Source organism: Erpetoichthys calabaricus, chromosome 4, assembly GCF_900747795.2.
Source record: "Erpetoichthys calabaricus chromosome 4, fErpCal1.3, whole genome shotgun sequence".
In the NCBI taxonomy this organism is placed as follows: domain Eukaryota; kingdom Metazoa; phylum Chordata; class Cladistia; order Polypteriformes; family Polypteridae; genus Erpetoichthys; species Erpetoichthys calabaricus.
In genome coordinates, this window is record NC_041397.2 from 291112278 (window position 1) to 291130311 (window position 18034).

Sequence of the window (18034 nt, forward strand, 5' to 3'; positions counted from 1 at the left end):
ATTTTCTGTGACAGTAATACTGTCTTGTACGGCTCTATTCAATAAGGGCGCGTAGATAATTTAGTTCAAATGGCTCTGGAATATGTGAAGAGCAACAGGTGCAGATCTTTATTTACGCGCGCCTTTATTCGCTGCGCCCAATTGAGGTCGTCCTTTTGAGGCTCACCTTTTTCTGCGCGCCCTTATTGAAGGATGCCTGTGCACGCCCTTATTGAAGGATACCGTCTTGTACGTCCGCTGGCTTGTACGTCCGTAATATACGTCCATAATATACCTTTAATTTTCTCTGGCGGTAATACGGGCATGCGCGTCGGTAATATGCCTTTAATCTCCTCTGACAGTAATACTGGCTTGTATGTGGCTGTAATATGCGTCACTGTATTGTGTACGTTTAATTTCCTCTCGCAGTAATACTGGTTTGTATTTCCGTAAAACGCCTCTAACTTTCTCTGACGGTAATATCGCGCATAGCACCATGCCACGCGCATGCGCACTTCGCCAGAAGACACCCACACACGGACACCTGGACGCACATAGGGATTTTATATATATATAGATTTAATGCCTGTTAGAAAATATGAGTGTAGTAGAATGCCATTTTTGGTTGGGGTGGGTCACATGCTCCCCCACATCATTTTAACTAACTGAGATCAGCCTCTAAGCTTGTATAGGTGCAATTGTGGGTGCATGGGTAGACCACCACACAAAGGACCCTGCTGTGGTTAGATGGAGTCATTGCTCACACAACACTTATGAAAGCTGGCCACTGGAGCGGTGAGGCTGAGTTGCTAACTGTGACACTGCATCACTTTACAAGAGAAGGGCTCTCCCAGAGTCACCTTAAAAATCATCAGCAAGATCACAACCAGCAGCCATTTGATAAACACAATACAAGACCAGATAGTGGCCATGCCTATTTTTTTTATTCACTGTAAACTCTGTACAATGTTGTTATGATGGATGTTTTCATTAATTTTTGTTGGCTTTCTGCATATTGGTTAGGTAGAATTGATGTTTTTTAATACCTCAGGGAAAGATTCCTGACATTACGTTTTAAACAGAAACCTTTTTGGTTTTCTTTTTTTTTTTTGCATTATCCCACAATGAAATTTTGATTATATTTTGGCACTGCCATTTTAGAGCTATAACATGTTGGTTGCTAGGAGTGTGTGGCAACTGACGTCATCTGAGCAGCCACACAAAGGTCGATGTGTGCATTTTCATATCATCTGAGCTATGGATATTGAGAGTTTTCTTTGTTTTCTTCTTTTGGTGCATTTCTGGAATAGAAAGACTTCGCTTTGATTTACAGTTCAGCATTTAGAGTTTGACAACAGATCGATTTGAATTCCTAGTAATGAACTCGGCTCATTTTTCTGACCATGCCTCTTCTCTTACTCCTTTCTCAGTTACAAGACCCTCTTGTCTCCATGCAAGGCTGTACAGATGCAGGTTTAAAACTTAGTGAAAAAACTACCAAGATTTGGATAATAAACAGCAAACTTTATTTACCCAAATAATATAAGAAGCTAATTAGGAAAACACAACTTAGAGGCAACACTAGCAGTGTACTCATTTTATAACTTCCAATTATCAAAACATAAACATCTTTGGAAAAAATTGAAGAAAAAAATCATGCAGGCATGGGCAGAGTGTACCAAGTCCACAATGAAAAAGACAGAGCTTGGAATTTGAACCAAGTGGATGCTATCGATACACACTCAAACAGATTTGAACAAAACAGACAGCTGGAACACTGACCTAGCAGCTGATAAAAAGATGCTAAGCAGATTAGATCCCTTTTGGAAAGTTTACTCTTTGAATTCTTTTGCAAACTTTTTCCCCTTGAATGGGCCAGAATATAACCCATATGATGCAACTCAGTTGTCTTGAGGCACAGAAAAGTGTAAATACACAAGTACCGGACATTACTGCTGTCAGAGTAATTTATATTATAATAAAGCAAGCAGTTCTGTTTAGACAAGAGATTAATTTCCCATCAGAGTTGAAAACAATTGGACTTTAGACACACAAAAATGCAGACCTCAAATGCTCCCAGAATAATCATGTCAGTCCAAACTAGACTGTCAAACCATACAGAAATCTGTTAGGCAAGAGGCAAAACATTACAGAAACTCAAAATGTAGTGAGATGAGGTATCCAAATTAATGGAAACAGAGGTTGTTGGGCAATTAAAATCAACAACAAGTACAACACTTGAGATATCATGAAGTCCCTTACACTCAGAAGTAATTCATGCTAAAACAGATAAATTGCCTTCTATCCACACTAGCATTTTCAGATTCTTTTCAAAATGTTTATCACCCACACGAAAAGAGCAAAAATGCAAACCAGAAGTAAATCAGAAGGCAGAGAGAATGACGAGAAAACAATCTGACCTCTTTGTGAGGATAGACAATGAAATACAACTGTTTTTAAAAGTAACAAATGAGTATAAAGTTCCTAAAGCCTGGGAAAATACAGACTGGGAGTCCTAACAAAATATACTGTATACTGCAAAATGTTCAAATGTTTCAATGGGCAGTACCCATCAGCTGATGTAGAGAATGAGGGCTATAGTTCCACTACTACATTTTTGTTTAAAAATACAGACATTAGTCTCCATTCCACCTTTTGTCCATACGACTCTGGCATTTTTAACCCACACAAAAACTGAGACATTTGAAAAGATATCCATTTCTAAATATTCCAGTTCAGTGTCGCAGGGAAGATGGGTGAAAAAGGAGGTTTGAAAATGCACACTCTAATCACACACACTGACTGGTTTATGCTTATTGTGTGTCCCTTTCTTGACTGGATCCCATTTATTAGCATACACGGAGAAGTTGCTTTTTATGGTGTTTGTTGTTTTGCTTACCTGTATGCATCTAAATTTTTAGTTTTCATATTTGCCACTGCTGTTTTTGATGTGTAAATGCAAGCTGAAAATTAATGTCTAGCGTGGGGGACACTTTCTCTTCTTGTTTCTGCCAATGCAGAATATGTAAATTCCACTACCTTAAAGCAACAGAGTCCAAAGAAACTAACATTAAATTGAAATTGGTGACCTAAAATATATGGATAAACAAAACACGAAAAAATAAAGTTCTTAAGGTGCAGTAAGTGCTAATACAAAGCTGTGAAAAAGTACTTAACCCTCGTCCTGACTTCCTCTATTATTGTATTTTTGGCACTTAATGTTTTTAGGTCTACTAGCAAAATCCCAATATTACATCTAGGGTACCTGAGCGAACACAACACAGATTAACTTATTGTAGTTATCTAAACATGAACTGGCACTGTGAAAAGGTAATTGTTCACCAATGAAATCAACTCAATGAAAATAATAAATACAATTAGATGACTGAACACAGCCAGCCTTGATTACTGCTAGTCCTGATCAATATGAAGCTCTTGACTCTTACCATCAGAATGAAGTTGCCAGCACAAGTGCACAATGAAATGGTCAAAGGAAATTCAGGGGGAAATCAGAAATAAACATGTTGATATCTATCAGTGTGGAGAGGGTGGCAAAGTTATTTCTAAGGTTCTGTGATTGCTGAACCATAAACTCTAAATGGAAAAGACTTGGAACACTGGTCAGTCCTCCTAAGAGTTGCCAGACAGCAAAAATCAATCCCATTACTCTCATTTCCCACAGCTATTGCATTCATTGGAACTGGAGACTGATAGGGGAGTCTATCCACTAGCAGTGCACTAAATAAGAATAAATCGAATTGAGTCAGGCAGTTGCGGCAGAGATCACATGCCCCACAAAGTGGAATAACTGTAGGAAAATAAAACAAACACAAGTCAACTTAAGTCCCAGTGATTTGACCCAGCCCATTGCATCAACGGTGATTGCAGGGGAGGCTTGTCAAGTTCAGTAGTTTTCTGCTTTCCTTGGCAGAGACCATCTTTGAAGAGCTACCTTTTATCTTGTTGAATCTACAGTAGCAGGGCTCTCCAGAATGACAGGAAGCAGCCAGATAAATTCAACAACAAAACAACAGCTTCTCTTAGCAATACATTAAGACATTTTTTAAGGATATGTCAGATTGGCTGATTTTGTCACTGGACCATGTCAGTTAATATCACTCAAAATCTTTGGGATTGTCAAATTTAGTGACGGCATGATGACTTTCAAGAACAGTTTTGTTCACCCCATTTTTTCTGACAGCCAAACAAACGCATGCTGCCTGACGGAGTCGGTTCTGTACAAAGAGTTAAGAGGAACAGCGAGTTCAGCCACAATCTCTGCACTTTTTTCTTTTTCCATTCTTTCATAATATATAAAACACAAGACATCAGACTGACGAGCTTCACTTGAATTGTAATTCCAGAAGAGCATTCATTGGTTGTCAGCTCTCATGCACACAGAGTCCGCACCCTACTACTAAAGACAAAATTAAACCTGTTTGATTTTGCTGGGGGCAAGCTGTGGACTAGTTGAGAGTCACTTGGTATGTCAGACTAGACGATTGACTTTCATGGGAGCACACCTCTGACTACCTCTTACTCACTAAGATTATGAAAATAAAGGCTGCAACGGAAGAGCTCTGGAAAAAATAACCAAATGTGACATGTTTATAACACAGTCCTGAGAGGCCCAGTCTTAAATGTTATAGAGCACTTGGCTGAAGTACTTTCAAGTTAAACATGCTTCATACAGGTTTATTCTGAGAAGTATAAAGGTAAACATGCTGGCACTGTGTCCAGGATAACTTTCCAAGGTACAACCAGTGCTACTGGGATAAGCACCAGCTCCTTTCAACTACATGAGGAGGTTAGAAAATGAGTGAAAAGTTAACCAAGATAATGTGAGGACCTTTTAATATTTAACATGGATCACACCACAGTTACCATTAAACTAAACAGAAGTTCAGGATGAACACCTTATAAAAATAAGGGTTAGATGTGTCATTTTAAAACTAAGCCCAGACTGGTCTAGGTATGAACTGAAGCCAGTGCCAGGGCCGAATGAAGTCACATGAGACACTGTTTTCCAACGTAGCCTCAGAATATGCCTATCCAGGTTTAAACAACTACTATCAGCAGAATGGGGTACTGCAGTCCACAGAGTCTGCTAAAGTAATTACTTAAAGTGGTATTTTTTTGTCTAGGGTATAAGGAAATCAAGAATTGTGTAATTTAGTGAAACAAGGGACTGAATGATAGGCTGCCAAATATGAAAATAGTGAGTGCCACAGTGAAAGCAGGGTCTGTTTTTAAACTTTTTTTATATTTGTTTACTGAGCTTATTCTTCCTCTTAAGCGTCTCAAGTACACAGTCCAACTGTGTCTTTATTTCTACAGCAGCACACCCACAGATTAAGTCCATTGTTCAAGGTCACACGTCAAGCGGGCACTGGGCCAACAACCTTCACATTTGAACAGCATAGCCACAAGAGGGCTCGCAATGCCTGATATACAGCTGTTAGAGGTGTAGTTGATGAACCACTGCCCTGTGAGCTTGTGCAGTCTATACTTTTCTGGAAATTGTCACTTTTGAAGCTTCCTTTTGCGCTTTTTTTCCCCTTATAATTCAGGACTACGTCTTGGGCAGCACAATGATGTTGGGTTTCAACCTTGGACAGGTCACTGCCAGTGCAAGGGGTTCCATGTTCTTCCCGAGTCTTTGGGTAGTTTCCACAAGGTATGACAACTTTCCTCCTACAGTACAAAAATGTGAGGTTTAGGTTAATGTACTGATAAAGCGCATTGCCTCACCCACCATATGATCCCAAATTAAGACACGAGTGCAGCTGGGCAATGAGTGACACCTCAGCACCACACTAGTTCGAAAGGAACAGTGCGGGGTTTTTTTTTTTTTTTTTTTTTTTTTTTACAGTGGCTGGAGTACCAATCCTGCCACCAAACCCCAAATTTTCCCATGCAAGTTGGAGGATCTGGTCTGGATACAGGTTATTCTAAACTGGTACTGTAGGAGTGACTATGCCCTTTGAAAGCCCAGAAACCCATCTTGTAACTTGGAATTGGACAAGGAAGGTATGGAAAATGGATAGATGTACAATAAGAAATTTGATAAATGTGACAAGACTCTTCAGTCTATCAAGCTCATTTGTCTACCTAATAGCTAAGCTGTCCCCATTTTCTCATCGAGTGCTTCTTAAGGGCTGTCGAGGCTTCTGCTTTAGCCCCTTGAGCTGCTAGTTTGTGCCAGATTCCCAAAACTCCTCGAGTAAAAAAAGTGCATCCTGGCTTCAGTTTTAAATGCACTTACCCTTAATTTCCACTGATGTCCATGAGTACGTGTTTTACCCTTAAGATGAAACAATTCTGCTGGATCTGTTTTATCAATGCCTTTAAGAATTTTGAAGACCTGGATAAGGTCCCCATGCAGTCTCATCTGATCGAAAACTAAACAGATTTAATTCTCTGAGTCAGTCATATCCTTAAGTCCTTGGTTGCTTTTCTCTGCACAACTTCAAGTGGTGCTATGCTATGTCTATCTTATAGTGTGGTGACCAGAACTGCACACTACACTCCAGAGGCGGTCTCACTAATGCGTTATATAGTCTTATTGTTATGTCCCTTGATTTATATTCAACAGTTGTAATGATTCAACCTTAAAAAATTATTTTCCTTTTTAATTTCTTCTGCACATTGCTAATATGGTGATAATGTTGTGTTAACATAAACTTCAAAATTGTTTCCTGTATGACAGTGGCTCCATTCTTTTGCCCATATGTAGCACTTTACACTTTCCTATGTTAAATTGCATTGTCCAAGTGCTTGCCAAGTTCTGAAGATTGTGCAAGTTTTTTTGAATTATTTTTGCTGCCTCTACAATATCTGATATTCCTTCAATTTTAGTACCATCTGAAAATGTCACAAGTTTACTAAATATTCTGTAATTGATGCAATTAATATATATATTAGAAAAAGTAGCACTGCATAGACAGGCCTCTGAGGCCCCCTCATCTGTAAATGACATCAACATAAAAAAAGCAAAAAGACATAAAAAAGCACCCAATGGAAGGCTAAAAACCACTCTAGGCATATTGTGTATTTATTAGTTTTTACCTGTTTGTGATGTTTCCTAAATACAGGTTGACGTTCGAACATCACGGTCTACTGCTCTCTTCCAACTTACTCTAATTTAATGTTTAATCAATATAAAACATCGAGACATTAACAGAAAAAGTCTTTGTGGCCATTCTTTCACTTACATTGGGCCAACTTATAGTCGCCAGATATCCTGACTTACTCTTCTTTTAACATATCCTGCACATCTTTGAGGACAAAGGAAGAAAATCTAAGTAAAGGTAGAAAAGCAGCTCCATACAATGACTGGGCTGGGATTGAAACCCATTGCAACCCAGTGATACCCAATGTAAATATATCTATGTAAGTTTAGCATATAAGTGGATGAAGTAATAGGCTCACAAGCCTAGTATGAAGCCAAAATTTGTAAGGGCATGGACTGAAGAAGGAAATTAAAGCGCACCATGACTTTATTTTATGAATAATGCTCTTCAATGTCAGCTGAACAAACTGGATACCTTTAACAATATGTTAACATAGTTTGCTGTTTTATCATCACCTAGTTGCTCTCTTAGGAAAATCTGAACATTCTTTCAATGTCTGTGTGGTACTGTGTTACAGCCAAGGTTTTTTCCCCGGCTTGTATTTATTCTGTATTTTATTGTTTGTTAATTTTTAAAATTATTTTTGCTATTTTATGTTATTTCTGTCAGTTTTGCTTATCATTTGTTATTTGTATTTTGTCTCTTTAAATGTGCTATTCCATGCACTCTGTGGGTGAAGCGCCAGGGGCAGTGAAACCCTGTTATCACTGAGGGATCCTCTTCCTGGCTTTATAAGTCTGCCAAAGAGAAGGATTCAGCAGTGGATTTTGGATTTTACTGAAAGTATTGTTTTCAGTTTGGATTTTCTAGTTTTCTGAATTATGCTGCTTCTGCCTCTGGATCTTAAACTTTAGTTAGGCGTCTTGTCATCTGTTGGCTTTGGATTGTATCCTAAGGCAACTTCTTTAAGGTCTTGTAAACACCTTTTGCCATATTTGTTTATTTATTGCCTTATTTCAATAATGATATTGTTTTTGTAAAGATTCTTGTTGCCCTTTTAGTTACATGCCCTCCTAAGGCATTTTATAAAATGTGGAACCTTACTGCATTTTTGAATTTTTAAATCCAGCTCTCCATTTACTGTTCTTTCTAAGCAGAAGCCTGCAAGTGCAGTTCAGGGAGTAGCTGGCTTGGGTTAGCCTCTTCTGAACTGGCCAGTGAAGATCTTGGCCTGTTTTGCGGAGCTTTTTGGAGGCCTCATTTCCACTTCTTGTTATGTTTCTGATCCTGTGTTACAACACATTGTTGTTTTCTCTGTGAACACAGAGTATTCTTTCCACACCCCTAAATAAGTGCACATTAGATTTAACTGAGGCCTCTTAATTGGCTCAAAATAAGTGTGTTAGAATGTATGCATGCACCTAATCTGTGATGGCCTGGCAGAAGCTAGTTCTAGCCTTGCACCCAATGCTGCAGTTATTGACTCTGGGAGGCAAGTTCAATAATGAAAGCCTGGATTTTAATGTTTCACTTGCTGCTGCCTATTTGCCTCTTATGGAAATTTGCATATTGCTGGAAAATTTTTAACCCCTATAAAAATACAATTTTGTGAGTATATATTTATCTATACTGTCTCAGTCTTACTTAATGATTCAGATGACAAGCATATTATGAAGAAAATAACCTCAAACCTTTTTTTTTCTGTGATCACTTGGGTTTTTGTGAAGTAGCACAATACCATGTAATACACTACTACTTATGGAATATTATTTTATCCATACATCCTTCCATCTTCTGAGTCTTATTATTCCTATTCAGGGTTATAGGAAGACAACAGCTGCAGTATTATTCATATATTTTTAAATATTCCTTCTATATAAGAATCATACCTTTCCTCAAATGCCTATGATGATTTTATCCATAAATGTCATACATCTGGGTGGCCCTTCTATCCCACAGTACCAAGCACTGTTGTTCATATCTGCAACTGGCCATTGAGCTAAAATTGGCCCTAGTGTGGTGTGTGGGTGTGTTTGTGTGTGTCCTGCGGTGGGTTGGCAACCTGCCCGGGATTGGTTCCTGCCTTGTGCCCTGTGTTGGCTGGGATTGGCTCCAGCACACCCCCGTGACCCTGTGTTCGGATACAGCGGGTTGGAAAATGGATGGATGGATGTTTTGCAGCTGATTTTTGTTTGTACGCAGCATCTGATGTCTCTCGTTTAATCGTCCAACACTGATGGATTCTACGTGCCCTGGTAATGCATTTCCATCGTTGCAATGTCCTGGTGACACCTATCATCATGCTGGTCACTGATTGCTCGAAGGTTAGCAGAGAAAAAGTCCAAATGTCAGTGCAGAAGTCTTTAGTGACAGGTTGCACTTCATTGTTTTGTATACTTGAAGCATGTTGTCAACCAGCTGGACATAGTTTGGTGCTCTTAGTTCCATGCCGCACTAGCAGATCTTCGAATGGCTTGTCATTGATGACATGTCTGAGTTGTGGACCAACAAACATGCCTTCTTTAACTTTAAGTTATTTGTGGAAACATTGGTCTCAAATTTAAAAATCCTTCATCTTCCTTGTTTCATGAATTATTTCATCAGTCCAGGTTTTATTGGAGAGGACACAAAAACATCTTTATCGGGTCAACAAGTCGTTTATGTGCCAAACTTTTCTGTCCTGCTTATGGAGCAGACAGTTCTTTTTAATGTAATGTTACTCTTTAGCATACCTGTCCCATATGAATTTCTTGCTATAGTGCAGTGTCTTTCCTAGCAGTAGTGCCACTATTTTTCGATCACTACAGATGTTCCAGTTGTATCTGTTATACTGTATATACATAATTTTAATATAACTGGAAATCACAAACATAGGTGATCGAAATACAATGGTACAGGACAAGAAAATGTAAAGGCGATTTTTGTGATCTGCAGGTCAAAATCCACAAGATACAACCAAAAGAGTTTTCAGGAAGCAAAATATTTGTTATCCAGTGTAACGGATGTATTCCATAAATCCATCCATCCATCCATTTTCCAACCCGCTGAATCCGAACACAGGGTCACGGGGGTCTGCTGGAGCCAATCCCAGCCAACACAGGGCACAAGGCAGGGAACCAATCCTGGGCAGGGTGCCAACCCACCGCAGGACACACACAAACACACCCACACACCAAGCACACACTAGGGCCAATGTAGAATCGCCAATCCACCCAACCTGCATGTCTTTGGACTGTAGGAGGAAACCGGAGCGCCCGGAGGAAACCCACGCAGACACGGGGAGAACATGCAAACTCCACGCAGAGAGGACCCGGGAAGCGAACCCAGGTCCCCAGATCTCCCAACTGCGAGGCAGCAGCGCTACCCACTGCGCCACCGTGCCGCCGTATTCCATAAATCTATAGTATAATGACTGCTCAGGCATGTAGCAGCTTTGAGAAAATCAATGACAAGTGAAAGAATGGAAACTGAGCTGAAACCCACTGAGTAATTTGCTCTGGAGAACAATGACAAGATGATGTTTAACATGCCTAATTAGTGAAAGGTGTGTGTGTGTGATATAAGAAAAGAAAGGCTAAGTGTTTAAAAATGCATCGGTGCAAAGACAAAATGAGAAACAATAGCAGGATATTGGGCGCCACACTGCTAGCTCACAACACAGATTTAATCTGGGGTGCGGTAAGGTGCTCAATTATGTAACCCACCTGAAAATATCCAGTTGGAGTAGAGGCTGTGAATGTGCTTTGATACCTTGCTCATTTTGTAATAATTAATATTTTTTACTCCTGGTGCACAGTCCAGGGTTTGGTCTTGTTTTGCATCCTATGATTAACTGATAAGAAAATGATGACTATGCAGCAGTTGGTCTGTTAATGCTATACTGTAGTTGTTAATGATGGTAGCTCCAATTTACAGTTAAAAAAAAAATCAACTTAGCATTATATGAGGCAATCTGCCTCTGTGGGAAGTTGGCAGAATACTGTTTTCATGGGAGACTGAGAAAATCAAGGACATTTACATCCGTCAACAAAAATACTTAGCAGTTCAAAAGCCCATAACACCCCCTGTTAAGATAAATCTGACCACCAGGTCTCGTGCATATCTAAGCAGAAAAAGATGAAAGGAAGAAAGAGGGAGTCAAAGTAGGAGGAGGGGCGGGGGTAGTGGCAGAACTAGTTAAACCAGGTGAGCGCAGCCCACATCTCAGCAGGAAATCAAGTGAAATGAATGAAGGCATGTGTGTGTGCTCTCATGCTCGCACACACAAATACGATTTGCTAATTGTTTTTTATAAACAACGGTGGTGGTTCTGCTTTCTTACTTTTTTTGCTTGGGAAGTTAGTTACATTTCCCAAGTCACATTCACCCCGGAGACGTGCTACAGGAACATTTTAGTCAGTTAAAAAACAAGGAATCACATGGCAAGGCTACTTCTGCAAGAAAAATATGCAAACCTCCAGCCTGTGACTTCACAGCTGAATAAGACCATGTGTGCTAATATGGTGTGTGTGTGTGATGGGGGAGTGTGTGGCCTTTCTCTTTATCAGTTCTGCTTTTTCTTTTTAAGACATCAATCAAAAGATATGAGGGCAGGAGGGACAGATCAAACACAAAAGACAGTGAATTTGCAGGAGGCCGAATGAAGGTTAAAGTTTCATTTAGCTGCAACATGTAAGTGGGGTTACAGCACTTTATGTAAATTTGGAGATTTGCCTGGACACCCAAAGCTGCTGGGATCAGCTGCAGCACCAGCCACACTCTGTCACTCTGAATTGGATTAAGCGGGTCTGAAAATGTTATGCTTAGACTTCTAAGCAGGCTGAACAGTAGCATTCAGGAGACACTGAGATAGTGCATCAGAGATGATTACCCACTTAGCATAACCACATACTTTAGCATGTAGACAGATTACACACTGCCTCCATACACCACTTTGGTTTTTATTCAGGACTTTCAATCACACTCCTAAAGCCTATGTCACATTAGACAACTCTTCCAGTGATTTTCAGTTGTAGCCTTCACTTACAAGATCTTAACCAGCTAAGGGCAGTCGGTTGTGCACTCCTGTGATCCCAATCACCATAAGTGATATAGCTAACAACTTGAGACAAATTAGTCTGCCATTGGCTATGACAAAATCAGACAGTTTTAATTTTTCTTTAGACATAGTGATTTGCTTGGTGTGCAGGAGCTCTGACAACCAATAAATGTTCATCCAGAAGTTCAGTGCATAGAATGTAGTGATGAGAAATAAGGAACAGAAGTGTTTTGTACCTCACAAACAAAAGAGAGGCTCACTTTTCTAGACTCTTGTATTTTACCTAAAACAAAAAAGCAAAAAAAGGCAGCAGCTCAACTCATTATAGCTGTTAACCCTTTGCAAAGTACTGGTGACAACACAGTGGCTTTATGTGTGATGGAAAAAAAATAGTAATAAAAAAGGCAGAGATTGCTGCTGAAGTCACCATAGCCGTTAACCTTTTAGACAGCACAGGCTCCGTCAGGCAGCATATTGGTGGCTGACAGAAAACAGGGCAATCACGAAGATTGATGGAAGACTGGTGCTTAGTTGGTAAATGTGACAGACATGTAAATCGACACAGTCCAGTGATGAGAACAGTGACTGCAATTGGCAAATCTGACATACACAAGGACAAGGAGTCACGTAATGTGACATTGGCTTAAGTAAGCTGACAAAGAAAACAAAATCTTCCACACCTTCAGACATGAAAACATTTTAAATACTGTATACTGAAGCAATAGTACTTCACCTCTAAACAGACCTGGAATAATTGGAACTATGAGAGGCACTATATAAAAATCACAAGGCTCAATCTATAACATTGATCCAATATGTGACCAAGACTGGTCACTGCACACACCAGTATAGGAATTATATCAATAACAATTGTACTATACTTGCTAAGAGATTTGGAATGGTTTGAACTCTGAAATTCACTATACTTTATCACAAAATTCAATCTACAGCACTGATCCTGTATGTGACCCAGACAGAGTCACTTCATTTATAAGAGCAGAAATTGTATAAATAAGAAAACATTGGTAATAAAGTAAAGTACCTCAGCCAAGAGACTTGAAATGGTTCAGCACTCCGAAAGACACTATTGATAAATACACCAGTACATTCAGTGACAGTTTCTACCCACAGAATCATAAATTTGCTAAACAGTGAATCATTAGAATTCAGATATTGTATATATTGTGACCACTCTGTCTCAGGCTCACAAATCTCAGTTAAAACTGAACTGGGGACAGTCCCTGGTTCAAATACACTCTTTTAATGCACACAAAGTACTTTTAAACAAGCTCCTTTCTTCACAATCACCACTATAGTTCTCTTTTTTTTCTCTTGCACTCCAACCCAGGTAAGCTTTGTCCTCCTCATCTCCGGATTCCTTTTATGAAGCCAGAGCTGGGAGTACTTCCTGTGCAACAGTACTGCATCTAAGAAGCTCTTCTGGGTCAGGCTGAACTTCCATACGTCAATGTAGATTCCTCCCAAAAGGGCTGTCCACATGGACAACAACACAGATACAGCCCTGTGGGTGTTCAAATGGGATCCCTCCTGTACTGAAAGAAACACATGGACACTGTCCATCTGCTGTAATGGCCTCCTGGCCAGATAATGACACACCTGCTATCGCACCCAGGGTGCCACCTCATCCATACCTTCCTTTATGATGTACAGTGTCTTCAGAAACTATTCAAACTCCTTCACTTTCTCACATTTTGTTATGTTGCAGCACTATGTTAAAATTATTTAAATGATTTTTTCCACCTCATCGAGCAACACTCAATACCCTAGAATGACAAAATCAAAGTAGGATATTAGAAATGTACTTTATGTATTACAAACTGCCTGAAGAAGGGACCTGGGTTGCCTAGAAAGCATGCATAGTGTAATCTGTTAAGTTAGCCAATAAAAGATGTAATTTTGCTAGACTTCTCATTGGAAATTTATTAGAAATAAAAACCATAAATATCACATTATCTCAGTACTTAGTTGAAACTGCTATAGCAGCGATTATAGCCCTGAGTCCTCTGAATATAAAGACTGGACGTGTGTGTGTGTGTTGCATGATGTGTGCACTAAAAGTAATAATTTTATGGTACTGAGTACACAAAACAAGACAATTGAGTTAACTATAAAAACATAAGGTTCAATTTCTACATCTCTGTTAAACCAAATCGAGTTACTCAACCTGCCATGGCACAAAGTGTAAGAAACATGGAAGCAACTCTACTATATCCATTAACAAACCCATAATGATAGGAAATAAAAAGGCACTATATAAAGTCATTATACTCAATCTACCCCACTGAAAACCTGTGTTATCAAAACTGTGTCAGTTTACTTGCCAGTGTACAAATTATGGAAAACAAATGTGCCACATTTATAGGAGTCCTGGAAAGAAGGGAATTATAAACGGTGTCATTTCTAAACAATATTCACTGCTGACAAAATATGTGGCCCAGACTTAAATGTTTCTTGAGCAAGGGCATGGATTATGTAAAAACATGGAAATAAGCGTACAGTACTGCTCCAGTCATTTAAGTTTCTGAGCAGTGAGCTGTCACAAAACCTTAACTGAGAAGAAAACCCATCAGGAAATGTTCTGTAAGCGACAGCTGAGGAAATTTAACCTACTCCAAGCAATACTGGTCCAGTTCTACACAGCCATCACCGAGTCCATTCTGACCTCACCTGTAACTGTCCGGTTCGGTGCTGCCTCTGTTCAAGTTAAGGCCATTCTGCAGTGCATCATCAAAACCTGTGATCAGATCATAGGCTGTAACTTGCCACCCATTCAAGTACTAAATAAATCCATGGTAAACAAGCATTGCTGCAAAGAACACTGCTGATCTGACTCACCTTGTGCACCACCTATTCCAGAGACACCCCTCTGGCAAACGCCTTTGTGCATTGAGAGCTATAGCAAAACACCACTTAAGTTTTTTTTCTTTTACCACGTGCAGTTATTCTGACTAACCATGAATGAATTTCTTCTCAGTACCTATACCTGCACACGTTGACTTTTTTTTTTTTTTACACATTTCATAATATATTTTTATATTTTTTGTTGTCCTTGAATGCTGCATAAATGCTACCAAGACAAATTCCTAGTACACATTAGCGTACCTGGCCAATAAAGCAAATTCTGATTCTCATCCTTCCAAGAGAGTTGGAAGACTTAGAACTATGAAAGGCTGTAAGACACTATATAAAATTGCAAAGCACAATTTCCATCAATGACACACTGTGATATTTAGCCTAAATCAATTAACCTGTCAGTGTGGAAATTCGAAAAAATACTGAAGCAATGGTACTTTACCAAATAAGAGAAATGAAATAGTGGGAACAATTAAAGGAACTGCTCTATATATATAAAAAAAAATTGTAAGGCTCAATCTTCTCCATTAACGCTCTATGTGATCTTAGGTAATTCACTTAACCCGACAGAGCTTACACTCTAGAAGTAGTTTTAGCCTAGTGAAGCACCATTGCGTGATGTTTATTACCACAAAGGTATTTTTCTTATTTTCCACAAAATTTCACAAAACTTTTTTTTTTTTTCAGCAAAACTGAAGCAACCTCCAGGTTGTGTCTTTGGGATGCTCTCTATTTACAGGCCTATGAGCACACACATAATAAAACTTGAACAAGAGAACTAATTGTCACAGATGCTGTCCTTATTTTTATTTCTAGCTCCATTCGAACTGTACACCATTTTTCATTTTTTTTTGTTAAACACAAAACAAACAATAAACATTTTAGACAAGTACACAGCAACACTGATCACAGTGGCAGTGACATGGGATTTGCCATTGCCTCTGAAGAACACAATTACAGATCTTGAGACAAGAGGTAGAGCAAAGAGAGGAAGCCCGGCCACTGTGGTAAAATATTAACCCGCTCACCTGAACCTGTTCTTCTGCCCATAGCTCTCAGGACGCTCCTGCCTCCTCCTGTACAGGTCTGAATTGGAGAGCTCTTTTAAGCGCAAGGAATTCATTTCTCTGCGTTTCAAATCCTCTTTTGAACAGGAAGCCAGTATCCTGTGGGCATGGCAAATGAAGGCAAGCGCACACACTCTTCTCACACTTACTCACAGCTTGGCATGCAGGAGCTCGCTCTTCTCCCCACTGCCGATTACCTGCCGAGCTGGAGACTGGAATCTCCACACAACTTGTTGCTACATTCCAATCCCCAACCCCCCAGCAACCCGTCCCCCCCCCCCCCAAAAAAAAGAACACGCCCTACAGAAACTCCTTTTACTCCTCCTCCACCTCAGGAGCCAAAGAACCAATGTCTCTGTACAAACACACACCTAGAGGGTGCATTTCTTACAAAATCATGCAAAGCTAGAACAGGGAGGAGGAGAAGGAGAAAATGGGGCTGAGCTGTCAGTCAGTAGCCGAAACACCCTGAGGCACTTTAATCATAAGGTTACAATTCCACCAGGGTGGCCTCAGGGTTTGTAAACAGCTCTGAAATGAGCACATTGATTCTCACAAGAATAGTAAATCCGAACTCTCCTGCCCTTTAACCTTAGTTAAGGTGCAATATTAGATTTGGTCCTGTTAACCACAAAAGGCAAATGAAATTATCAGGTGTTCAGAGCAAAACATTTATTTTACAGTAGTATGAGTCCTCATCCTTCCGTTATTAGTCTTATTTAATCCAATTGAGGGTTGTAGGGGCCAAAGACGATCTGGCAGCATCAGGTAGAAAGCAGCAAACAACTTTTGCCAAGGTGTCACACGCCTTACTGAGAAATGAATCTGATTGCTTACAGACTATAAAGAGATCAGGTAGAATAATTGGTTGCTTGGTCATTTTTACCTTACTGATCTCACCCTGCTAAACTTGGCAGCACATATGCCTTATCCACCCATCCATTTAAAGCGGGGAAAATAAGTATTGAAGCGTCAACGTTTATCTCAGTAAATACGTTTCTAATGGGGCTATTGACATGAAATTTTCACCAGATGTCAGTAACAACCCATGTAATCCACACATACAAAGAAATCAAAACAATAAGTCCATAAATTATGTGTAATATAGTGGAATTACAAAGGGAATAAATATTGAACACACTTACGGAAATTTATTTAATACTTAGTAGAAAAGCCTTTGTTGGTAATGACAGCTTCAAGACACCTCACCTGTATTGAGAAACTAATCGCATCCATTGCTCAGGTGTGATTCAGGCCCATTCTTCCACACAAACGGTCTTCAAATCTTGAAGGTTCTGAGGCCCTCTTCTATGAACTCCGATCTTCAGTTCTTTCCATAGATTTTCAATTGCATTCAAGTCAGGTGATTGACTGGGCCATTCTATCAGCTTTATTTTCTTTCTCTGAAACCAATTGAGAGTTTCCTTGGCTGCGTATTTGGGATCATTGTCAATATATTTGATAATCATAATCAATATATTTACTGAGAAAAAACGTTAATGCGTTCAATACTTACTTTTCCCGCTCTATCTAGCGTCCTCAACTGCTTGCCCACCACAAGGTTCATTCACACACTGTGCTAAATTAAGAGTTTCCAAGTAACCTAAAGTGAATTTCACATTACACAACTTCTAGTTATGTGGTATGTCAGATGTGCCGACTACAGTGGCTGATCTAATTGCCGGACCATGTCAATTTGCATGAGGAAAAAAAAAAAAAAAACACGCTGGGAATGTCAAATTTAGCAACTTTTGCCAACTTTCCAGCATAGTTTTACTAGTCCCTTTTTCTGACACCAATAAGAGCTGCATGAAGGACCCAGAGCTGTACAAGGAGTTAACGGGTAGAGCGAGTTCAGTCTTAATCTCTGCCCTTTTTTTTTTTTTTTTACCTTTTTCTCCATTCTGTCATGGTACATAAAAGAAGAGATATCACACAGATGAGTTTCTCTTCTATTTGTGAGTTCCGAAAAAACACCTGCGTTCCTCGTTCCTTGCTGCTGC

The 18034-nt window shown here is 39.5% G+C and overlaps 1 protein-coding gene across 2 annotated transcripts in view; it reads right to left on the reverse strand.

The window, feature by feature from the left end:
• The window catches only part of lims2 (LIM and senescent cell antigen-like domains 2), a 189006-nt gene that overhangs the window by 77705 nt on the left and 93267 nt on the right, over nt 1-18034 (reverse strand). The window contains exon 1 of one of the 2 annotated variants that reach the window (XM_051927234.1): nt 15993-16238. The exons of the other annotated variant lie outside the window; for it this stretch is intronic. Coding sequence (XP_051783194.1) covers nt 15993-16087 — 95 coding nt within the window. The 5' untranslated portion in view covers nt 16088-16238. Of the gene's footprint in view, nt 1-15992; nt 16239-18034 lie in introns of those variants that run through there. 2 annotated transcript variants of the gene reach the window in all.